Below are 25033 nucleotides of genomic sequence, written 5' to 3' on the forward strand. Positions count from 1 at the left end.
GTAAAATAGCATATTTACCATTTTGTAGTTGTTCATCATTAATGCTAGTCAGATATTATTGATTAATTGAATACTGTAATACGTTAACACATTTTGAAAATAATTAACAAATCTTTGCCCAGGTAGGTCAGCATTCTGCATGTAGGTGTGTACTTGACCAAAGGTTCCTGGTGCAGGTGTGAATGTCGGTCAGTAAGGAGCTCACTGTTCTGTCAAAGGATCATTTGATTGACCCATTACATAAAATCATACATTTTTGGGGAGACTTTGCTTATATTCAACCTCAGAGAAAAGTCAGTTGCCTATCTTGCTGTAAGCCCCTATGGGATTTAACTTTGTGCAATCAGTATGCAGCCATCAGCAACCTTTCCCCACTAATAAATTGTGAAATTACTTTGACCTGTCGTTGATTGACCAATTTGTCTGTTGAAATTCTGTTTGACAATTGGCCAAATTATCTTTGTCCTGCAGTAGCCTTGAAGCCTTGTAAACTAGAAGGACACTGCGCTGAAACCAAACGTGAGAGCAGCAGTCAGTCTGGTTGACCAAGCTAATGGCCTGGAAGACTTTGAGATGACATTCTTCCCAATCACAACTGACCACTACTGTCTGTCATCCACACTACTGACAGTCCTTGATACTTCTGTGAAGATCTGAAAGGACTGTATATGTGTAAACAGTATGCCAGAAACCAGATGGAGCTAGTACTGTACCTACTGTATTCGACTCACCTAGTCAATCCTGTTAAATCTTTGAGGGGAAATTATAAAGGGGCATGAGGTAAGTTGAAATTGTATTTTATTGAACCTTTATTTAACTAGGCAAGTCAGTTAATAACAAATTCTTATTTACAATGACGGCCTACCAAAAGGCGAAAGGCCTCCTGCTTGGAAAGAGGGCTGGGATGAAAAAATAAAATGTAGGACGAAACACACATCACAACAAGAGAGACACCACAACACTACATAAAGAGAGTCCTAACACAACAACACAGCATGGTAGCAAAACTAGGGATAATTCAATGGTAATTCTAGTATTATAAGAATTTAAAGGACACCTATTTGTGTGGAACCTCCACGTTTATGGCTTCAGTTACCATATTACAAACTTTACAGTGGGTTCCTGTAGTTTGGTGACATCAGTAGGTTTTGATACAGTACTTCAGGAGGACCAACCACACTGGTACTCAGTGTCACCGTAATATATCACTTTTCCACAACACCTCTCATGGTGGGGTATGTATCCCAGTTTGTAATACATAGCATTATAAGACCACTGTCCAGGGAGTTCCCATCAACCTAATAGGCTCTTGCCTAATTTCCTCAGGATGGAGGTTTCAATAATTAAGGTGTCACCTGTAAAAGACAAGTAGCAGACATCTGTGGGAAATCTATAAGAACATACAGTACGTATCTAGTTCAGCATGAGCTATCTCAGCAGAACCTGTCAAATGGTTTCTATGACGTCGTACAATAGCTGTCACATCACAGGCACCGTCCTCTGATGAGGAAATTCATAATTGCTGTTCAAATGAAACAACAAAGACACTACCTTGGACAACAAGTAAGGTGCATGTGAGATACTACCAACGTGATGTTTTTTGGGGGGGTCCAGAACAGTTTGTTTGCTTTTTTTGATCATGTTCATTTAACCCATAAAAATAAACATTTTAATATGTATTATAATGTACACGGAATATAATTGGCTAAAATAAAATGAAAATACTACAGTATACCATCCAAATAATGATAGAATCACTTAACAAACATTACATTAATGATTTTGTTTTGAGGCATTTTCCTTTACTTGAAATGGGTACAGTATAGCATTGATGATGAATATAAGGTTTATTTACAAAAAAAGTGCAAATATCAATGCTGTGAAATCTTATGTACATTAAAACAGCTTAAATATTGATATGGAGCAGATACCAATGGGATAATTCTCTAGGTACTGGAAAACAAGACACACTCAAATGTCTACAGATGCATTTAATAGTCCAATAACTACAGTCCTCAAGTGTTCTCTAGTCCATGTTCAGTTCCTCTATTATTCTTGTGCCATTCCATACATCTTGTTGATTTTCTCCTGGAACTTTTTGACAACAACCCCCCTCTTTAGCTTCATGGTAGGTCCTGGAGAGAAGATGGACAAAACAATCAGACTTACTGTGCTCTCAAAAAGACTTTACTCTCTTTCCCATGCTTCTTCAATCACAACATGTGACCTACTTAACAGCTTGGAAGACAGATTATGCAATGATATCTACAGGAATGTTGTTTGGCATAAACTAGTCACAAGACTGCCTCGTCAGACAAACATTAATGGCAAAAACACTTCCTTCTCTCTAAGAGTTCTTTGTATCAAATTATGAAAAAGCTCATTATTTACAACCTCACAGACTAGCTTTGGTTTAGTTATCTAGCTTTAGTTTGAACTATATTTATTTTAATCCCACAATGAACAAGAAGCACAAAAAATCAACTCTCTAAGATGAGGAAGAAAATGCAATCCAAGACTATTCACTGCTCTCTTCTGTCACATGCTCAAACAGACAGAACCAACCAATAAAAACCAGCAACTGATTTCTCACACTGACTGACTCACCCAGTTCTCCCCCAGATATAGAGAAATCTCTGTCCAAAATGACCCACTTCTGGACCCTCTGGGCATTGGAGGTGGCCTTAGCATTGACATGCTCTATGCCCTCCTGGATGGCCTTATAAATAGCTGGTTCCTTACTGGCTATGATCTCAGAGGCCTTGGTTGCCGTTATGCCACGCTGATGGCAGAACGCCACAGCCTCTGGGGTCAGCTCGTCCGTCGGCTCGCCATTGTCGTCAACTATACACTACAGAGGGAGAGTGGGTTCAAAGGATAGCAATGATCCAGGAGTTAGTTGTAGTATTTGCTGAACAGAGCAAACATCAAATAGCCTGGTTCCAGATCTGTTCGTGCTGTATAATTATATTCTAATTGCTTAATTCAAAAGCGAGAATTCTAAAGCAAGCCAATGACCATAAGAGTTGGCAATACAGGACACATCTAACGTTGGAGGCCTTACTTTGAGTGTGAGCATCATGGAGAGGAATTTCATCTTGTCTCCGAGCAACATGGCGTTGCTGATGATGGCGATCTCTGCTTTCACTGCATCCTCAATGGGTACAGGTGGGATGTTCTCTCCTCCTGCTGTTATGATCAGCTCTGCAGGACAAGAGATTTCTTTCTGAGGATATTTAGATCATAGGTCTACACGGTGTTCTACTATCAAGAATGGTCCACCACCCAAAGGACTTCCAGCCAACTTGGCATAACTGTGAGAAGCATTGGAGTCAACATGTGCCAGCCTTCCTATGGAACGACACCTTGTAGAGTCCACGCCCCAGACTAATTCAGGCTGTTTTGAGGGCAAAGGGGGGTGCTCAATATTGGGAAGGTGTTCCTAATGTTTTGTACACTCAGTGTTTATTTTTATTTATTTTTATTTCACCTTTATTTAACCAGGTAGGCTAGTTGAGAACAAGTTCTCATTTGCAACTGCGACCTGGCCAAGATAAAGCGTAGCAATTCGACACATACAGCAACAGAGTTACACATGGAATAAACAAACATACAGTCAATAATACAGTAGAACAAAAGAAAACAAAAAGTCTATATACAGTGAGTGCAAATGAGGTAAGTTAAGGAAATAAATAGGCCATGGTGGCGAAATAATTACAATATAGCAATTAAACACTGGAATGGGAGATCGGCAGAAGATGAATGTGCAGGTAGAGATACTGGGGTGCAAAATAACTAAATAAATAAATACCAGTATGGGGATGAGGTAGGTAGATAGATGGGCTGTTTACAGATGGGCTATGTACAGGTGCAGTGATCTGTAAGCTGTTCTGACAGCTGGTGCTTAAAGCTAGTGAGGGAGATGTGAGTCTCCAGCTTCAGAGATTTTTGCAATTCGTTCCAGAGAACTGGGAGGAAAGAAGACCAAAGGAGGAATTGGCTTTGGGGGTGACCAGTGAGATATACCTGCTGGAGCGTGCTACGGGTGGGTGCTGCTATGGTGACCAGTGAGCTGAGATAAGGCGGGGCTTTACCTAGCAGAGACTTGTAGATAACCTGTAGCCAGTGGGTTTTGGCGACGAGTATGAAGCGAGGGCCAAGGTCACAATGGTGGGTAGTGTATGGGGCTTTGGTGACAAAACGGATGGCACTGTGATAGACTGCATCCAGTTTGTTGAGTAGAGTGTTGGAGGCTATTTTATAGATGACATCACCGAAGTCGAGGATTGGTAGGATGGTCAGTTTTACGAGGGTATGTTTGGCAGCATGAGTGAAGGATGCTTTGTTGCGATATAGGAAGCCGATTCTAGATTTAATTTTGGATTGGAGATGCTTAATGTGAGTCTGGAAGGAGAGTTTACAGTCTAACCAGACACCCAGGTATTTGTAGTTGTCCACGTATTCTAAGTCAGAGCCGTCCAGAGTAGTGATGCTGGACGGGCGAGCAGGTGCGGGCAGTAATCGATTGAATAGCATACATTTAGTTTTACTTGCGTTTAAGAGCAGTTGGAGGCCACGGAAGGAGAGTTGTAATGGCATTGAAGCTCGTCTGGAGGTTAGTTAACACAGTGTCCAAGGAGGGGCCAGAAGTATACAGAATGGTGTCGTCTGCGTAGAGGTGGATCAGATAATCACCAGCAGCAAGAGCAACATCATTGATGTATACAGAAAAGAGAGTCGGCCCGAGAATTGAACCCTGTGGCACACCCATAGAGACTGACAGAGGTCCGGACAACAGGCCCTCTGATTTGGCACACTGAACTCTATCAGAGAAGTAGTTGGTAAACCAGGCAAGGCAATCATTTGAGAAACCAAGGCTGTCGAGTCTGCCAATAAGAATGTTGTGATTGACAGAGTCGAAAGCCTTGGCCAGGTCGATGAATACGGCTGCACAGTAATGTCTCTTATCGATGTCAGTTATGATGTCGTTTAGAACCTTGAGCGTGGCTGAGGTGCACCCATGACCAGCTCTGAAACCAGATTGCATAGCGGAGAAGGTATGGTGGGATTCGAAATGGTCAGTAATCTGTTTGTTAACTTGGCTTTCGAATACCTTAGAAAGACAGGGTAGGATAAATATAGGATAGATATATTAAATACTATGGTATTCTCCACAAAAAAACACTGAAGATGTTTTAACTATAGTAATACTACAGTATTTAATTTGCATATACTCAACCCATTCCCATCCCCCATATCCCTATTTGTGCCACCCATGAATGAAACACCTACATGCAAAGAATAGACCATATATTGTGTTCCCTAAAGGTTATAGAAAAGAGCAGAGGCTCTGAATTATCCGTTCAGACTCCAGTACTATTTACCTACCTACCAACAGGTTATGGAAAATTTGCTCAAGGAGAAAGCCCCCACTTCTTTGTCAAAGATAATTAAACAAAAAACATTAAAGACTAGTAAATACTACAGTAATATCTGCAAAAACACTACAGTAATTGCTATAATATATACAATAGTTTTTACTTTAGTATTCTATAGTAAATTATATAGTAAACTTTACTACAGTACACTACAGTGTACTTGCGCAAAAACACTACAGTGAATACTATAGTATACTACAGTCATGTCCGCACTTCTATGTCAAAGATAATGAAACAACGAAAACACTATAGTAAATACTACAGTATTATCTGCAAAAAACACTACTGTAATTACTATAGATATCATATACAATACAGTATTCATACTATAGTAAACTTTACTACATTATACAACAGTATACACAAACATTACAGTTAATACTATACTATAGTATAGTGAATATAGGTGTTCTACTATCAAGAATGGTCCACCACCCAAAGGGCTTCCACAAAAACACTCAAGTGAATACTATAGTAAAGAATATAGTAATACTACAGTATGTAGAGCATAGTATACTATAGTATTTTTTCTTATGGGGAAGTTAACCTAAGGCACAGACTTAGTATCAAGAGAAGGTACACAAAACTTTACTTTGATCAGTGTCTAGGAGCAACTGCATCCTACTCCCATTGACACCCAGCACTGATAGCCATGTTGTATAATGGCTACTGTATATACATCTACAAAATAAACTATAAATAAGTACTATACCCTTTATCCTCCCTGTGATGAATAGGAAGTTGTCCTTGTCATGCTTGCCCAGGTCTCCAGAGTGCAGCCAGCCCTCCTGGTCCAGGGCCTCCTCAGTCTTCTCTGGCTCATTCAGGTAGCCCATGAACACATGACGCCCCCAGAAACAGATCTCACCATTCCCATCCTCGTCTGGCTTGTCCAACTTGGTCTGGCAGCCAACCACCACCTTTCCACAGCTGAGGACAACATCATGATATCAATTCTTCATATGGTGAGACCGAAAAGCAAGAAGGATGATTAGATGTCACTTCATATCTGATGGCTTATCAGTATCAATTAATTATTTGCTATTATGCAATGATAGCTTTGTCAACTACAAATTAATTAATGTAACTGTCAATACATATCCCTAGTTTTCCATTTGCTGACCTCATGATCTTGAAGTTATTCTCCCAGGAGATGGTGTGAGGGCCGGTGCTTTCACTCATCCCATACAGCTCATACAGCGGGAGGCTAAGGCTCATGAAGTACTCCAGAGTCTCCTTAGTGATGGGTGCGGCCCCCGTTAAGCAGTTCTTGCAGCGGTCCAGACCCAAGGCCCAGCGAACTTTCTTAAACACCAGGTTGTTTGCCAGCATGAAGCCCCAGGGCACCAGGTTCTCACTGTAATCCACAGAAAACACAGAGGAATACCATACATTGTGAAAAATATTATGGTTGGAATTTAATCTAGTTTAAGATGTAAAAATACTATTTGGGTGTGAGTGAGGATGCATGTTTTTTCTAATGCTATTGATAAGATCATATCGATGGGTGAAACAAATCAAAAATAATTTGATGCACTGAAAATACACATTCTTTCTGAAGTGTGGGTTTAATGAACAACAAAAACCTGACATAAATCCTTACCCATTCATGGCACTGTAGCTGGCTTGCAATCCGATGGATTTGGCCCAGTTAGCCACTCTTTTCTTCATACCAGAGGATTTGGCTCCGATGGCTTTCATCTTCTCCTGCATCTTCTCCCACACACGGGGAACTCCCAGGAAACTTGTGGGGCGCACCTCTTTCAGAGTAGTCCCCAAAGAGCCCTAGGAAATCAGAAAGTTAGCAGTTATCAAGTCATATAAAGTTACCCCAGGCCTACCCTCCACAACCCAGTCAAAACCAAACCTCAATCAATTATTGCCTTCGTAAACAGCATTTCGAAAGGAAAGCAATGCACAGCATCATTATCTGTAGTACAACACTCAGGGATTCTGACCTTCAGGGCGTCTGGGTCTGCGAAATACGTTGCCCCTGCAAATCTCATGCAGATCCACATGTCGTTGATCTGGGCAGCTACATGGCTCAGGGGCAGGTAGCTCACCACGCACTCCACACCATGTTGCAGACTTGTCATGGCTCCGACTGCATTTGAAGTCCAGGTGATCTGAGGAGAGAGTCAGGTGAGACTTTCAACTAATATTATTCCAACCTCCTTTACCACAGAGAAAAACTATAAGCCAGAAGTTTTGTTTGTCCTTTACTTGCCGTGAACAATACATGGACAAAATTGTGACACTTTCACATACTGAATTGAGTGCCCAGTGGACCCAGAGCTCCACTATATAGTACATGTAATGTTTCTGAGGGCATCACCACATTCTGTGAGGATGAAGGAGGAGTAACCTGGATACTGCCGGTACAGTAAATGTACATGTAAATATAGAGCTTTTCCCTCACTAGTCTATTTACAGTGCATTCGGAAAGTATTCAGAACCCTTTACTTTTTCAGATTTTGTTACAGCCTTCTTCGAAAAATTATTGAATAGTTTTTTCCCCCCCATCATTCTACACACAATACCAGTTTTTTTTAGAAATGTTTGCAAATGTATTAAAAATAAAAAAGTATTCAGACCCTTTGTACTTTGTTGAACCACCGTTGGCAGCGATTACAGCCTCAAGTCTTCCTGGGTATGATGCTACAAGCTTGGCAAACCTGTATTTGGGGAGTTTCTCCCCTTCTTCTCTGTAGATCCTTTCAAGTTCTGTTAGGAGGCTGGGGAGCGTTGCTGCACAGCTATTTTCAGGTCTCTCCAGAGATGTTCGATCGGAATCAAGTCCAGGCTCTGGCTGGGCCACCCAAGGACATTCAGAGACTTTTTTATTTAACATTTATTTAACTCGGCAAGTCACTTAAGAACATATTCTTATTTACAATGACGGCCTATCCCGGCCAAACCTTAACCCAGACTCGGGAGCCATACTTGTCCCAAAGCCACTCCTGCGTTGTCTTGGCTGTGTGCTTAGGGTTTTTGTCCTGTTGGAAGATGAACCTTCATCCCAGTCTGAGGTCCTGAGCGCTCTGGAGCAGGTTTTCATCAAGGATCTCTCTGTACTTTGCTTCGTTCATCTTTCCCTCGATCCTGACTAGTCTACATGTCCCTGCCGCTGAAAAACATCCCCACAGCACGATGCTGCCACCACCATGCTTCCATCTGGCCACTCTGCCATAAAGGCCTGATTGGTGGAGTGCTGCAGAGATGGTTGTCCTTATGGAAGGTTCTCCCATCTCCACAGTGGAACTTTGGAGCTCTGTCAGCGCAATCATCGGGTTCTTGCTCACCTCCCTGACCAAGGCCCTTCTCCCCCGATGGCTCAGTTTGGCTGGGTGGCCAGCTCTAGGAAGAGTCTTGGTGGTTCCAAACTTCTTCCATTTAGGAATGATGGAGGCCACTGTGTTCTTGGGGACCTTTAATGCTGCAGAAATGTTTTAGTACCCTTCCAAGATCTGTGCCTCGACACAATCCTGTCTTGGAGCTCTATAGACAATTCCTTCAACCTCATGGCTTGGTTTTTGCTCTGACATGCACTGTCAACTGTGGGGACCATATATAGACAGCTGTGTGCCTTTCCAAATCATGTCCAATCAATTGAATTTTCCACAGGTGGACTCCAATGAAGTTGTAGAAACATCTCAAGGATGATCAATGGAAGCAGGATGCACCGGAGCTCAAATTTGAGTCTCATAGTAAAGTGCTGAATACTTATGTAAATGTGATATCAGTTTTGTATTTTTAATACATTTGCAAAAATGTCTAAAAACCTGTTTTCGTTTTGTCATTAAGAGGTATTATGTGTAGATTGATGAGGAAAAAAATGATTTAATACATTTTAGAATAAGGCTGTAACGTAACAAAATGTGGAAAATGTCAAGGGGTCTGAATATTTACAGAATGCACTGTACATCATCATGTCATTGTCAATACTCACATTGTCATGGCTTAGCATGACCCCTTTGGGGTTGCCTGTGGTTCCAGAGGTGTAGATGAGCGTACAACACTGGTTAGCCCTCTGACTGTCCACCACAGCATCTAGCCGTTCATCAGACACCTCCTCACCCAGCTTCATAAACTCAGCCCACTGTAGGAGGACAGAGGTTGAGTCGGTAACACCTGATTCACAATATAGGGCCAATCCCAACCGTATTGTGTTGGCTTGGATATTTTATTTTCACATTGTCCTTTCCAGAAATGTTTCATCAACTATGGTGGATGCGTAGCCAAGCCAGCCCGGTACAGCTCGATTTGGCTCAGTTTGCTTAGTAATGTGAAGGGATTAAGAGTCTCACAGTTACAGTGTGTGACAGGAAATATTGTGTTCTACAATATTTAAGGAAATACTATATGCTACTAACATTGCTATATCTGTAATGCAAATCAGGAATGTTTTTCACCCCAGCTGGCTAAACAAGATGCTGCTTATAGATCTTCTTCATTTCAATAGAAACTTACAGTGTACAGGTTTGGCAGCTTCTGTTGAAGTTCATCCTTGTACTGAACAATAGCTTTCAAGTGTGGAAGCTGTTCCTTAATCTGAAAGGTATGAACAAAGTAGGGAATTTATCATTTATCATTTTGGCACAAAAACAATAAATATATAAATAGGTAATGATCACTCGATCTACTTACAAATACAATTTAGAGCGCAGTATTGGATAATTGTAATTTGAAAAAAAAAAAAATCTTCAGAATTATGGATGTATGTTTGCATAATTCTGTGCATAGGTTATATGGCTTTTGGCAGACACAACCAGGACCACATTATAGTTCAGTTATAGGGTCTCACCTGGAGGATTTTGAGGAGCTGTTTGTGGTTCTCCACCACCAGGACGTTGGCCTCACAGTTGTCTGCCACATACTGACACGCCTCGGGGGAGTTGGTGGTGTATATGCCTGCAGCAAAACCCCTGGCAGACCACACACGTCAGATCAGACAACCTTCTTATTGAGGTGGTTTAGACTGTGATTGCTGTCCTTGGAGTGTGTGGGATGGATTAGCCTTCTATGAGTAAGTTGTCTAAGTCTCACAGAATGCAGTATGAACAATAGTGCAGGCTAGTGCATGGTAAGACAGTGCATGCTATATGAAAAATAGTTTTTATTATTACCCAGCCAGGATACAGCCGATGTCTGAGATGAACCACTCAGGAGAGTTAAAGCCCAGAATACCGACGCCATGGTAACGCTCCAGACCCAACTACAGTAGAGAGGGGAAGAGACAGAGTCCGAAAAAAAGAGAAAAAAAAATCAATGAGAATGTGGCACACTGCCTCATTTACTGTTGACCTATATGATGCTTTGTAAACTGCTCCACTTTATCGCTCTCCGTGACGAGTAACTTTAGCTTTGGATCTAACACACCCAAGTGTTGGTTTTCACCAGCACCATTCTTACAAGGAGACAGAAATGACAATGGGAGAACATTCTTTCTGCTGTGTAAACATTCCTAATCCTGTCTCTGGAGTTCAAATTCTAAATAGCCGGCAGCCTATTTGAAGATTCAGTGATGTTAACCGATCTGTATTATAGTTCGTATTCTATTAGAATTCACTGGCGCAGTTCAAAAACACCCCCTCGAGCCACTGAAAATACAGAGAACAATCCAGGTACAAGTACATCATAACATTAAGCATAGAAAACCTTTTCTATTAAATCTCACGCAAGCATATACCATAGAGCAACTAAAGAGCACAGACACTCACACAACAACTACATCAATATACAGACCTTGAGGAAGCTCTTGGCCGCCGCTCTGCACTGCTGGTAGTACTCCCTCCAGGTCAGGGTTACCCACTGCCCCTCTTTCTTGGACGCCACCGCAGGCAGGTCTCCATAGATATTCACCGTCTTTAAGAACATCTGGTGGATAGTCATGGGGGCCTCGGATCCCGGCCCCGTCTCAGCCATCCTCAGCTTAACCGCCTGGTCCCTGGAGGTGCACCAGAGCTGCTCTGCTGTGGCCAGGGACACATCCGACAGCTTCAGGGGCACCGAGGCACCTGTAGTATGGGGACAGCAGGGGCAGCAGTTGCCTGCCATCATTGGTTGTTCATGGAGTAATCTCAGAGATTAGTATTCCCCTTCCCTGTTCCCACAAGAATGTAGTGGAACGCAGGTAGGACCAGAAATCAGGGAGGTATGGCTACGTCTGAGAATCAGACTGGTCCAGCTCTACTCCACCCTCCTTCGCTGTCACAGTGTGAAGCATAAATATTTGAATTTGAAGCTGCCTGTATCAGATTACTATAGAGAATAGAGAAACTTGTGGAATGTCCCTGCCTACCCATGTTGAACATGGCTCTGATTAAATAAAAAGGTTAGAGTTGATTTATCGAAAACAAAAAGAATTACAGGCAAAAAATCAGTCATAGATCAAATAATAATTGACTATTTATGAGTGTCTGTAACCCTTAAATGATTATGCTTTCGGGCACAGTTCTGTCAACCTCTTAAACAAATGTCTTTATAGCTGCTGTATTATGAATTACAAAACATATATCATGTGCCTCTGACAGGTGATAAAACATCTGATCTGCTTCAGTTAGGTTGAGTCAATATCCTATATATAAAAAAACGTGTAGCCCTACCACGATACGCTGCTATTACCTGAGAGAGGATCCCCTTGAGGTCCCTCTTGTCCAGGGGATCTGGGTAATTTGGCTGGTGCTTCAGGTATTCTTGATGGGGTTATCACTGCAGGTTCTACAGCAACTGACTCCTGACTGTCTTTGTCTTCTCCATCAGACTCTGACTCTGAGTTTGGTTGTGGATGGTCTACTACTCCTCCGTTGACGAGGGGACTGCAGTAGATTTCCTTCTGTTGAAGTTTGGCAACTGGTACTAACGGTTTGGTTTCTCCAAGAGGAATGCCAATCACACTAGAACTAGAATAAAACACATTTAATAAACACTCAGTCATTACAACACAATTAATAAACACTCAGTCATTAAATACGGTACCATTATTTGGTAAATATTCAGTAATAATAAAATGGAATTTCAACAGTCCCGACAGAATTAGTCTCCAGCACATAGTTGGTTACGATAGGTCCACATACCTCTCAGAACTATTTTCTATGTCAGGAACCCCATTGGTGAGAACAGAATCCTGTTGGTCAGACATCTTGTAATTGCTTAAATAAAAGAGGTCAAATATCAACGTTAGATATGCAAAAACCGCTAGATCATCAAATTAATAAAATCTCTATCTAGGTCGTGCAAAGGCTCCTGATATTCTACTAATTTCAAGAAAATAAGTGTTTCCTCCTGGATCCTTATATGAGTGGGTATTGCAACATGACAGTGTCAGAGGCAGTGTGCCAATGACTGCTTGGTTAGATTGATAAAGAATGGCGAAATTAAGGGGTTTGTGCCAAAAACGCGTAACATTTTGCAGAGCTTTTTCCAACCTTTAACTTAAATACAGTAGGTTACATCAAGACAGTTGACCAAGAAAGGGACATTGAAAAAGGGTCTGAGACAGCTAAGGGGTGAACATGTATTTATGGTGAAAAAAACGTTTTTGTCTCATCTTGGATAGATCTGTCAGGATTCTGTACAGTAGTTACCTTCATACACACACATAGTGCATGTTTTGGTTATTACATGTCTTCAAATACAGCATAGGCCCAGAGCATGTATTGAAGTGTATATGAAGTAACATGCTGGGTTGCTTGCAACGTTGGGTTAGTTGACCATGATACCGATACCTCATCATTATCTCTGGCATGAAGTCATTCAGGCTATGATGGACAATTTCAGTGAAATTGTGCCATCTAGTGTTTTTATCTTGAAATTGTGAAGACAATTTTCAAGCGGAGCCACTATAGTTTAGCTATGACATTCAGATCATGAGACCATGTCTTGAGTACACAATATTGCCAAGAAGTTTTTAAACATGTATGGAGAGAAAGGTGCAGTTCAAATTCCAAACAAGCAGTTAAAATGTTGAGACATAGAGCTTATAACAGTGATAGGAAATTTGAATCTGGTTCATGAGGACATTCCTATAACTATCACTATCAACACTTAAAATAGAAAAGGACAGAAGATCTGACCAGATAGATCGGATAACTACGGGCCAAGATTTCTCTAGAGCAAAGTTCATCATAATTGCAAAACGATTGCCTGTGTTATGTGGCAATATAGTAGCCGCTAAACTTTTGCACACAATTATGCAAACATTTCTGCCCACTGACAATTGACTGTACTACATCAATTGGATAGAATCTCTTTGCTTACATCTTAAAAGTTGATATATTCAAGGTAGCAACTTGACACAAAAATATACAGTGGTAGCTATGCTCCTACATGTACATTTAAAATATTGAAATATATTTTAGAAATATTTGTATAGATGCTCACAGTCTGTGTGTATCTCTCCAACAGCAACAGCCTCAAAGTGACCCAGTTTAGCATGGTTTTGTTTTGGATTTAACAAGAGACCTTGTAGCAGGAGCCAATAAAGAAGAAGCTTGAGCCTGTTGGCCAAACAATAAAACACGAGGAACCAGCTTGGTTCAGTTTAGTTCGAACATGGTTTTACATTTATGTCCTGAGATGTAGGCTAGGTCATGTTTGTTTGTTTGCTTTGAACACATGTCTGTATATACTGTATATCTCAGGCAACCAACGCTTGAGGCTATTATAGGCTACTGGTCACATTTTCTCACTCTGAACATGCCTTCGCTACTGAGATTCAATTGGGAAGGCTACTGTATTGTTACCAGAGGGCAATCTAAAGGTCAAAATCACAGATACTCTTGGTTTTAATGGTTAGACAAATACATCCAATTATACGCAACTGAACACATCCCAGCATCAGTCAATGCTTTGGTGTAGATAATGACTACCACATTTGTCTTAATACTAAATATTCACAAAGGTTTATAATGCAAGAACTGTTTCAAATTGATTTCACAAACCAAGACAGACAGACAAATGACCCCTGTACACCACTCTGACATGTGAGCAAGGACTGTAGGAACATGTTGCAAGAGCTGTCTGTGAGTTGTAGATTGAGGTGGTGCTCTGCCACATCAAAAAATAAGCATATTGTGAAAGAGTCCAAGGACACAATAAAAAAGAGATTAACTAATTCCAGAGTAGTAATATTCAGCAGAATACCATTCTATTGAAAAGACAGATATTATATCCTACCTTGTTCTGAGACCTTGTTCAGACAGGGATAGACAGAGTCAGGTGCTATATGATATCAACTTGGCAGGAGAGTGCAGGGAAAACTTGGATGGGCCTCGATGTGATGTGCACAACATGGGACCCAGGACAGCAGCTGATAAGCCTGTGGAGGTCTTGTACGGGTGACAGTACCGTCCCACTCAGGTCCGTCTGCACTCTTACGTAATTTCCCCCACACCTACTATGGGTCAAATGGCTAGTTAACGTTCCACCACTAGACTTGAAATAAGGTCCCCTTCCGCAGGCATATGTGCTGGAAACTGACAAGGAGGCTGTTTGGGGGTAGCAGACTACATTACAGCATAGGGATCGGAGTTAAGCCACTGTTGACATTGCTTGCCTGTTTAAGTAAATGTAAAACACAGTTAAGACCATTTTCATTAACTTTTTTTGTGCATAGAGGACAAATATCTCTGATTCAAAGTATATTCTAAGAATATGAAGTAGAACAACCACTTTCGGTTAAGACACTGGTCATTTAGACTGGACCAAAGCAAGTTATCGATTCAGCCCTTATCGGATTTATATCATCGGGATATAACATGAATTGATAAAGCAAGATAACTTCTGAAAGTTTATGAGGAAAGAGGATACTTTGACCCACAATACAGATCTTTCATCTGTGGAACAAACAATGCGCAACAATACCTTTTGTACTGTGAAAAACATCTGCATTGAAAAAATTTTAACAAATGAATGTGATCTAAGTTGTGTTCTAAGATTAATAGATATTGCTATTGACCTGTTATTACATGTATCTCTGGGGGTTCAATTCTGTATCTTAGGTCAAAGTATCGTTCTTATTTCATGTATTGAGGGGTGTTTGTGCGATTTGAGAATTACAATAGTCTGAACATGGACATGGGGTTTTAGTAAATGCAGGTGAAAGTTCAACCATGCACTCCAGATGATACAGAGTAACCTACAGTATATCCTGGGCACCAAGGTCATTTAGTCATACCAACAGTCACACCACACCTGCTCTCAGTTATATTGCTACAAAATGTTTCTGGAGATCTGCCAGAAATATTAAGGGGGCTACAATATCAAAATAGCACATAGTAACAACATCTAACGTATGTGAAACTTGTGACATCTCCAAAACAGTTACTTTCATTTTGACAAATGTAGAAATATTGTTTAAATCATTCACACAACTTTGTTTTATTCCATATTTGTATATACAGGAAAACTGTACAATTACATCAATCAACATATCACATTACACAATAGTTAATTACATAATAGTTAAATAGGATGAAAATATTTAACTTTGGAAAAAATCAAATAGTCAGACTCAAGAGCTTCATTATATTTGTATGAAAATAAAGTTAAAGGGCCACTGCACTTCCTGATTTGGCCTCAATTTAAATTTGGTTCATTAAGAAATGCTAGTTGCCATGACTGAATTCAAACATGAGTTGGTTTCAGGTGTGGTTTGATGTGGGTGTCTCTTGTTTGTGTTCGCAGGTGGGAAGAGGTAGCCAAATTATTTAGCCAATTATCTTAAAAAACCACCAATAAGCCAGCTGGTGTGCAACTGTGGCAAAGTTAGCTCGACTTTGGATAACATATCTCCGGGGATAGTTAGCGACCATCAATAAATTACACAATGTAAATTACAATATTTTCATGTTGCACACCTTTAAGTTCTCATTAAATGCTTTCAATATTTATATGAATTTCTACAATTTATAGTTGGTTTGAGGTTAAGTCATTGACATTTGGAGCTATTGGAATTGTAACATATTGTCCCATGTACATTGTGTAATTTACTGATGGTCCGTAACTAGCCCTATGATTACTTCATGGGTGCTGCCAGATGTGGGAATTTGGGCAGGGTTGAAACAAACCCTACCTTAATATACATTGTGATGCAGTCCTGACCACAAGTGTCACAAAACTATTTTTGGACGATACAGACTTTATGAACACAATGATCAAATTTACACATTGTAGTCAATTTTGACAGTAGAATAATGTTGCCGACTAATAGCGAGTTTTCTAAATGAGAAGTTGTTTTTTCGGGGCAGTTGCTCTTTAAGGTTAACATGAAACTAACCCCTCTAAGACAGGGAGTCCTGTTAACCTGGAGGCCAGTTCAGCTGTCTGCCTCCCAGGACGTGGATGTGAAGGTGGTATACAGACTGGGCACCATGCTTCCCATCGTTGATCACTGTGGAAAATAGAAATGCAGTTACATATTTATAACAACTAAATTATGTCTCTGTGAAATGCGTTAAGCTCATATGTAGTTTGACACTACTTATTATGGTCATCTTAATACTTACCCATTCTGTAACCTTCGTGCAATGCCTCTTTCTTCGCCACATTTTTTGCAACCACTAGGAGGTGACCTAACAGCTACATAAAATAGCAAAGTGTTTTTAAAGTAGAAGGACAATCTGGATTGAGACACATTTTGAGCAGGAACCAGGGGGGGGGGGGGGGGAGCAACACATTTCAACGTAATAGGATTATTTTGTGTGATCAAAATCAGAAAATGACATATTGAGAAAGTAGAGACAAATCAGTAGGCTACCTCAGCATCATCATCTTTAACTTCACTGATTTTGGGGATAGGGTCCCTTGGAATAACCAGGAAGTGCACAGGGGCTTGTGGACTGATATCTCTGAAAGCTAAACACTGAAGAAAAGGAAAACAACAAAAACATGATAACATTCCAAAATATGGAACATCAATATATTGAACATCAATATAATGTTCAATATACCCTGTGGCTGAATATTGATCATATATTGTCTACGTGGAGTACAGTAAAATAAACATACGCATGTGAATACGTCTGTGTGCGGTGTATACCTTATCATCTTCATAAATGATATCTGCAGGAATAGTTTTGTCAATCACTCTGGAAAAGATAGTTGGAGCTGGAGATCCATATTTCTTGCTTGCTTCTTCAGCAAGACGCACCTCGTCATTTTTTGTGTTTGATATGCATACGTGTCTCTGTGACATGACAAACAATAACAGAGGTTGACAAATTAGCAGGTTGCATTTTTTTTAAACATTAGCTTCTGTATTGATCTTTAGAAGAATGTATGTTATTGCAAACACTGCAGTGCATATACTGCGACACCGTCATTTGCTAAACGCCCTGAACCATTCTAACAGCCCGAATCTCCTGGTGAGTGTGCACTGCTCCTGTGCCAGCTGGAGCACACACCTGCCCATGACCATGACGCTCCCCGAAAGTCAACAACACGAAATTGTTAACTACTAAGATTAAAACAATTACGTTTATTTTCAGAATAGCTACCTCTGCTCGGCATGCAGGGCGCAAAATGCGTGAATGGTAAACACTTTTCCTGAAGCATTGTGTCGGCAAAAGTTGGCGAAAATTCATAGCTATGAGTGCACTGTGCAAATTCCGTTTGGAGAGTTGCAATCTTACCGGATATGATGTCTGCGTTGCCACCGGGTCATAATTAGTTAACACATCCACAAAGTCATAAACCTCGCCTATTTCTACAATTTCTCTTTTTAAAATTAGATGTTAAATATAAGCCTAACCTTAACTATAACATGAACCATACTGCTAACCGTATGCCTAATCTTAAATTAAAAAGCAATTTTTTGTTTTCATACATTTTTACGATATAACCAATTTTGACCTTATGGCTATGTTATCTAGTGTGAACCCTCTCCCGATGAAAAAGTTGTATTCATGAATCGAAACGTTCTCTTGTGTTTCAAAACGATTACAATTTAAAACGTTTGGCTCCCGTGATTGGTGTAAGATGCTGTAAACATAATATTTTCGATTCAAATAACCATTCCATTAATAGCATACACATTCCGAAAACAACACTAGAGAATGAGTGGCCCAGAAATATTTTTCGCTCGAGCAGTATTTCTTTTTATCCTCCACGTGGTGGCGATATTCTGCATTTAACCAGTTTGCACGAGACGCACGAGAAGAAGAACTCGCTCTCGTCATCAGCGACAAACATGGCGGTGCGCACTCGCTTGCCCTTGCAGTCATTACTTCATAAAAAAGGACATGTGTTTAGAAACGACCGGATCGTTCATACAAAGACAGCAATTCAGGAGCCTGTATACCCTCCCATTGTACCTTCGCTGACCGCTAAAAGTAAGTCTGCAAAAAGACGTCAGATTGCAGAACATCTTGACAAAGTACGTGCCGCCGATGTGCAGGAAAAATTGACATTCCTCACACGAGTTCAGCGAAAGAAATATGTGTTGTGTCCGCAAACCTTTGCTCTTAATGCTGATAAATGGTATCAGCACTTCACAAAGACTGCATATCTACCTGGCTTACCTGAGAAGTTCATTGTTGAAGAGACCAAGGAGGAATCGGTACCTGACTTTCAGAATGTGTCATCCACCATTGACGAAACTGCATTTGCTGACATCCGTTCCCATGTCTGCCATTCAATTTTACAAGAGAACTGGTACATGAAGAAACGTCAACCGTTCTTGCAAAGGGAACAAGAACATTATGTGGCACCTTTTCTGAGAAACCTGGTATCTGGACTCACACACACTATGGCCAAACACAACCCTGTACTCCAGCTGTCAAGTTTAGGTAAACCATTAATTTGTTCATTTATTCATAATCACTCCTGATTCCACCCTCAGTCCAAGGCATGATGTGTAAGCATTAAAAAGTAATCAGTGGCACTAACTCATATGTAAGGGGAAGTTGTGATTATGTCGGTCTCTGCTATGCAAAAGACTCTGTCTCTTACATCACTTTCTGTTTAGATCTTGACCCTCAGGTTAACTTCTACTGGATGAGAGGGCAGAGGACCATTCCAAGGGGACATCGGGGTGGCCGCGTCGAGCCAATCAGATTCCAGATTGACGATAAGCCACACAGTCAGATAAGGATACCTCAACAACTTCCACAGGTACTACATACAGTCACTAGCAGATTGGAAAGGGCTAATATGATGCTCCATTAGCTGTTAAGATAGTTACTGTTTGGAGAAGTACAACGGTAACAACTTTAATTTGAAAATACTATCTTTGTTATCGATTTGGCCAAACATGTATCTTCTAAAATGTCTTTGTCCAGTTGCAGGTGGTTCGTTTAAATTTAGTACATATTGGATTACTTCATGGCGCAAAACATTTATTTATTTTAATAACGGAGTATTTTTTAAGATTTCAATCGAACCACCTGCAACTGGACATGGACGTTTTAGAAGATACGCATTTGGCTGAATCGAGAACTAAGGTAGTATCTGCAGGTCAAGGTTGGTGGGAAATGTTGTGCTACGCCAAACAATACCTTTCCTGTAACGGCTAATGGAGCATCATCACATTAGCCTGTTAAAAGCTGCTAGAGACATACACAGCAACACTGATCCAAAACTCTGTGGTCATCTGGCTATTATCATACATGAAACATTGATGTGAAGCTGGGATTTGGCCAAATGTTTTTTTTTTTTTTTTTTACCTACATTTTGAGTGCAAGTAGTTTCCAAATAAATCTCCACTGACCCTCTTCCAGTTTGTCCCCCTTGAGGTGGTGATGTCTGCTGAAGTCCCAGAGATAAAGTTTGCCCCAGACCTGCTTCCCATGTTCAGGAGACAGTATGAGAACAATATCTTCACAGGTAATAATGGAGTAGACCAGGGTTCCCCAACTGGTGGCCCGGGGGATAAATTTGTCCCGCAAGTTATTTTTATTTGGCCAACTAAATTTTCAGTGCAATTTGTTTTTGTGCTTCTTACTTTTTTATTGTTGGACATAAGACAGTAAAAACACCAGCAAATCAACTCAGTGATTTTAATTTTGGAAATCTATTCCAAAGTATTCCCACGCATAATGGAGTGATATGTGATCATATACAAATGTAAGCAAGGTTTGAAATGGTTTTAGTCCAATATTATATCTGTTTGGGCTTCTTGCGGTCAATTTGCAGTCTACAAATTTATTTAGAATTATGTTCTGGCACCCTGACCATCAAGAAAAAAATCATCCCCCAGATGAATGTAGTTGGTGATCCCTGGAGTAGGCTTTGGATGTAAAATTGTCACAAGGTGTTGGTTGTTAATTTAATAATATTGATCAAACTATTTGCGCCTGTCTGGCTGCCGGTCTGTTTTAGCCTCAGCCATTTACTTTGTCATAGTCATAGGTGGTGCATCAACCAACTGCAACCACTAGTGGTGGTAGTGTCAAAGTATTCTGTGTGCGTGTATATTTCAACATAAGTCTTTTCTCGTCTTTACTTTCCCAGGAACCAAGCTTCATGATCCTGGTTGTTACGGCCACACCCAGTTCCACCTGGTCCCTGACAGGTACCGCAGGGACAAAATGGCCAAACGGAATCTGACTGACCAGATCGAGGTCTACCTGAGAGCCAATGGCATTGCCAGTCTATTTGCATGGACAGGAGCACAGGCCATGTATCAAGGTGTCTAGTCATAACTTGAATATCAGATGTTATTCTCCTTACCTACCTGAGAATAATCAGTAGTTAAAAAAAAAAAAATCATTTTACCATTCAACTGTTTTCTCTCTGACTGCTCTTGAATTAATATATTCTTAATAGTTGTGAATAACACCATTTGTTAAAGCACATTTGTAATCTTGAACAAAACGTCACCAGGTTTCTGGAGCCATGAGGACGTGACCAGGCCTTTTGTGTCCCAGGCTGTGATCACAGACGGCCAGTACTTCTCCTTCTTCTGCTACCAGCTCAACACCCTGGGCCTGTCCATGGAGACGGACGCTGGGAACCCCAGGAAGAACGTGTGCTGGGGGACAGACAGCATGCGTCTATATGAGGGGGTGAAGGATGGGGCTGTGGTGGGGCTGGACGACAGGGTGCTCAAGCTCCTTGTCCAGTTCCTACTGAACAGGTCAGGTTGACATGGAGAGTTTAGTGTTTGTGGGAGGAAGGAAGTGTTTTTGTTGAAGTGTTTCCATCTGTATTCAACATTGGCCAATATCAACTAAAGGACACAACTGAGCATGCATGCAGTACATCGCTGGTATAGTCTGGTAGAATGTATTCATGTAGAATGGAATAAAAACATTGTTTTTAAATGGACACTGTTGCATACAGGTCAGTGGGTTGTTTTTCAGCTGTGTGTATGAAATTAAATGAATGCACAGTCCACAATGTTTTCAAACTGATTGTTCGTCACTACGTGGTGCTTAGTCAGTGGGAAAACGGCACAATTCTTTAGGCACACTGACGAGGCTGATCTATCATTAGATTTGTATTTACCATCCACATACAACAGGAAAGTTACATCTGAGTTGGAACAAAAACCTGAGGTATAGGGACACTGCTTTAACATTTACAGATATTGTAAAATAATCAGGCATCATATGGGGACTTCAAGGGATTCATTGTCAGCAAAGCAGAGAATTGACCTGTTTATAAAAGTATAAGGAGCTGCACACAAACTCATTTGTGTAAGTGATAAATTAGGTTGAAGATGGATAGGCTAGAAAAGTGCAAGAGTAAGAAGTCTTGTCAAACAGGAAGACGTTTGTATTTCTGTTAAACCACAGACACACATATCCTGTTAGGCAACAGAAGGCCTCAAGCTGTCACCAAAAGAACAAAAACACTGCTCCGATATCACTGCTATTTTTGCAACCTCAGATACCAGTAGTATGATGGTGAATGAAACATGGACAAATACAAACACAGGGATAGTTTCTGTCAAAATTTCCACTTACATGTCTAAGGAAAATATGTCTAAAATATAAGGATGTTTTGTCAGTCTAAGAAACATTCACTGTCAAATTTCAATTAGCCACATCATTAGATGTTGGAAAAGCATGGGTTCTGGCCTCTGGCAATGGGATAGAATTGGTTACAGTCTGACAAACAGGTGATTGCTGATAGTCATGTAACCCACCATTCTGGGATACAATACAGCACAGGCAAAGTGCATCATTTTAACTCCTGCAGTAGTGAAATAATACCAAAGCATATTTGCATATGGTAATACATAAAGCCTAATTTGGACATTTCTCCCAAACTCTGAATATCAATTATAATAGACCATGGTAGATGTACATACATTTGCATAAAAAGTTGACAGTGACATTTCTGGTTTACAGTCTCTAAACCTGATGGAACATTAAATACATACTTACACTCTTTTTAGATATTGTTGATTTTCCAAAAGTATAGTAAGCCGAGTTAACAATTTCACTTCCATCTTTTCTCCAATACCCAGTAATGTTTGGTAATTTATTTGTTTACATACACTTAGGTTGGAGTAGTTAAGACTTGTTTTTCAACCACTCCACAGATTTCTTGTTTACAAACTATAGTTTTGGCAAGTCGGTTAGGACATCTACTTTGTGCACGACACAAGTAATTTTTCCAACAATTGTTTACAGACAGATTATTTCACTTCTAATTCACTGTATCACAGTTCCAGTGGGTCAGAAGTTTACATACACTAAATTGACTGTGCCTTTAAACGGCTTGGAAAATTCCAGAAAATGATGTCACTGCTTTAGAAGCTTCTGATAGGCTAATTGACATAATTTGAGTCAATTGGAGGTGTACCTGTGGATGTATTTCAAGGCCTACCTTCAAACTCAGTGCCTCTTTGCTTGACATCGTGGGAAAATCAAAAGAAATCAGCTAAGACCTCAGAAAAATAATTTCCAAACGCCTGAAGGTACCACGTTCATCTTTATAAACAATAGTACGCAAGTATAAATACCATGGGACCACACAGACGTCATACCGTTCAGGAAGGAGACGCGTTCTGTCTCCTAAAGATGAATGTACTTTGGTGTGAAAAGTGCAAATCAATCCCAGAACAACAGCAAAGGACCTTGTGAAGATGCTGGAGGAAACGGGTACAAAATTATCTATATCCACAGTAAAACAAGTACTATATCGACATAACCTGAATGGCCGCTCAGCAAGGAAGAAGCCACTCCTCCAAAACCGACATAAAAAAAGCCAGACTACGGTTTGCAACTGCACATGAGGACAAAGATCTTACTTTTTGGAGAAATGTCCTCTGGTCTGATGAAACAAAAATATAACTGTTTGGCCGTAATGACCATCGTTATGTTTGGAGGAATAAGGGGGAGGCTTGCAAGCCGAAGAACACCATCTCAACGTGAAGCACGGGGGTGCTATGCTGCAGGAGGGACTTGTGCACTTTACAAAATCGATGGCATCATGAGGGAGGAAAATTATGTGGATGTATTGAGCAACATCAGTCAGGAAGTTAAAGCTTGGTCGCAAATGGGTCTTCCAAATGGACAATGACCCCAAGCTTACTTCCAAAGTTGTGGCAAAATGGTTTAATTAAGGACAACAAAGTCAAGGTATTGGAGTGGCCATCACAAAGCCCTGAGCTCAAGAAAGGGCTTAGAAAATGTGTGGGCAGAACTGAAAAAGCGTGTGCAAGCAAGGGAGCCTACAAACCTGACTCAGTGATACCAGCTTTGTCAGGAGGAATGGGCCAACATTTACCCAACTTATTGGGAGAAGCTGATGGAAGGCTACCCAAAATGTTTGACCCAAGTAAAACAATTTAAAGGCAATGCTACCAAATACTAATTGAGTGTATGTAAACTTCTGACCCACTGGGAATGTGATGAAAGAAATAAAAGCTGAAATAAATCATTCTCTCTACTATTATTCTGACACTTCACATTCTTAAAATAAATTGGTGATCCTGACTGACCTAAACCAGGGATTTTTTTTACTAGGATTAAATGTCAGGAATTGTGAAAAACCAGACTGTCACCTGTATTATAAATAGATGTTTACTGCACATAGACATTGTCATCTTTAATTGAATTAACCAACCCTATAATACAGCTATAATAGATCTGTAAACTATACACAAAACATTCAGATGAGCATATACCAGAATTTCAGACAAAATTAAATACAAACATTTTCTAAAGTAGCACAAGATGACTGAGTGAAGAATGGAATACAAGTGTGACACTACAATATCAAATTATGAACACAAACTAGTGTCTCAAATAAGAACTAATAGTTACCTTTCAGGACTGCACTCTTAAAGACTGTTGTGACTAGATCCTTCAAAACCAAGGACGGATTTGTTTCAGCTATAAGAGAAATTAACATAAACATTGTTGCTTGCTTTTTACAAGCTACATAAAGTATGTTTACAATAATGTACTAATGGGGATATTTAGGGTGAATTAATGTGCCAGTGTCAAATAATCTTGAAATTCACAGAGTAATATCATCAGAGGAGGAGTAGACCCAAATGATAGTAGCCTATCAATTGAGGCGGCAGAGTAGCCTAGTGGTTAGAGCGTTGGACTAGTAACCGGAAGGTTGCAAATTCAAACCCCTGAGCTGACAAGGTACAAATCTGTCGTTCTGCCCCTGAACGGGCAGTTAACCCACTG

General features: G+C 40.4%; 3 protein-coding genes across 7 annotated transcripts; 1 reads left to right on the plus strand and 2 right to left on the minus strand.

Annotated features, from left to right (window-relative positions):
• Nucleotides 1–781: 781 nt before the first annotated feature.
• On the minus strand, nt 782–14841 carry LOC139410753 (long-chain-fatty-acid--CoA ligase ACSBG2-like). 4 transcript variants are annotated; one of them, XM_071156219.1, is made up of 16 exons: nt 14616–14735; nt 13821–13901; nt 12515–12589; nt 12063–12340; nt 11184–11488; nt 10565–10653; nt 10243–10363; nt 9909–9989; nt 9388–9537; nt 7397–7564; nt 7042–7223; nt 6562–6795; nt 6151–6368; nt 3065–3204; nt 2608–2851; nt 782–2135 (listed from the first exon to the last, which is right to left on the minus strand). In XM_071156219.1, the coding sequence occupies exons 3-16, from the start codon at nt 12577–12579 to the stop codon at nt 2050–2052; spliced, it is 2361 nt and encodes a 786-aa protein (XP_071012320.1). In that variant the 5' UTR covers nt 12580–12589; nt 13821–13901; nt 14616–14735; the 3' UTR covers nt 782–2049. The 4 variants fall into 4 exon arrangements, with proteins under 4 accessions (XP_071012320.1, XP_071012324.1, XP_071012321.1 ...); XM_071156223.1 differs by having other exon boundaries at nt 11184–11455; nt 14616–14732; XM_071156220.1 differs by lacking the exon at nt 13821–13901 and having other exon boundaries at nt 11184–11455; nt 14616–14841.
• Nucleotides 14842–15510: 669 nt separating this feature from the next.
• LOC139410754 (histidine triad nucleotide binding protein 2) lies at nt 15511–18080 on the minus strand. 2 transcript variants are annotated; one of them, XM_071156225.1, is made up of 5 exons: nt 17936–18080; nt 17479–17625; nt 17197–17301; nt 16946–17018; nt 15511–16830 (listed from the first exon to the last, which is right to left on the minus strand). In XM_071156225.1, exons 1-5 carry the CDS (start codon nt 18020–18022, stop codon nt 16739–16741), a joined length of 504 nt encoding a protein of 167 aa, XP_071012326.1. In that variant the 5' UTR covers nt 18023–18080; the 3' UTR covers nt 15511–16738. The 2 variants fall into 2 exon arrangements, with proteins under 2 accessions (XP_071012326.1, XP_071012325.1); XM_071156224.1 differs by having other exon boundaries at nt 15790–16830; nt 17915–18071.
• Nucleotides 18081–18598: 518 nt separating this feature from the next.
• Nucleotides 18599–21704, plus strand: LOC139410755 (mitochondrial ribosomal protein S30). The gene is made up of 5 exons (XM_071156226.1): nt 18599–19225; nt 19405–19550; nt 20156–20261; nt 20889–21065; nt 21261–21704. The coding sequence occupies exons 1-5, from the start codon at nt 18628–18630 to the stop codon at nt 21521–21523; spliced, it is 1290 nt and encodes a 429-aa protein (XP_071012327.1). The 5' UTR covers nt 18599–18627; the 3' UTR covers nt 21524–21704.
• Nucleotides 21705–25033: the final 3329 nt, after the last annotated feature.

The sequence above is a fragment of the Oncorhynchus clarkii genome, chromosome 6, assembly GCF_045791955.1.
Source record: "Oncorhynchus clarkii lewisi isolate Uvic-CL-2024 chromosome 6, UVic_Ocla_1.0, whole genome shotgun sequence".
NCBI lineage: Eukaryota > Metazoa > Chordata > Actinopteri > Salmoniformes > Salmonidae > Oncorhynchus > Oncorhynchus clarkii.

What these genes read in the sequence shown, in the direction of transcription:
- LOC139410753 (XM_071156218.1), bottom strand. Translation starts at nt 12,579, where the DNA reads ATGTCTGACCAACAGGATTCTGTTCTCACCAATGGGGTTCCTGACATA. An exon ending in ATCGGCTGTATCCTGGCTGG is followed by an intron (nt 10,364 to 10,564) that starts GTAATAATAAAA and finishes GTGGTCTGCCAG; the next exon opens with GGGTTTTGCTGCAGGCATAT. An exon ending in AGCTACAGTGCCATGAATGG is followed by an intron (nt 6,796 to 7,041) that starts GTAAGGATTTAT and finishes TGTGGATTACAG; the next exon opens with TGAGAACCTGGTGCCCTGGG.
- LOC139410754 (XM_071156224.1), bottom strand. Translation starts at nt 18,022, where the DNA reads ATGAATTTTCGCCAACTTTTGCCGACACAATGCTTCAGGAAAAGTGTT. An exon ending in TAGCTATTCTGAAAATAAAC is followed by an intron (nt 17,626 to 17,914) that starts GTAATTGTTTTA and finishes GTCATGTCACAG; the next exon opens with AGACACGTATGCATATCAAA. An exon ending in TCATTTATGAAGATGATAAG is followed by an intron (nt 17,302 to 17,478) that starts GTATACACCGCA and finishes CCTTTTCTTCAG; the next exon opens with TGTTTAGCTTTCAGAGATAT.
- LOC139410755 (XM_071156226.1), top strand. Translation starts at nt 18,628, where the DNA reads ATGGCGGTGCGCACTCGCTTGCCCTTGCAGTCATTACTTCATAAAAAA. An exon ending in TGAGAACAATATCTTCACAG is followed by an intron (nt 20,262 to 20,888) that starts GTAATAATGGAG and finishes TTACTTTCCCAG; the next exon opens with GAACCAAGCTTCATGATCCT. An exon ending in AGCACAGGCCATGTATCAAG is followed by an intron (nt 21,066 to 21,260) that starts GTGTCTAGTCAT and finishes AAACGTCACCAG; the next exon opens with GTTTCTGGAGCCATGAGGAC.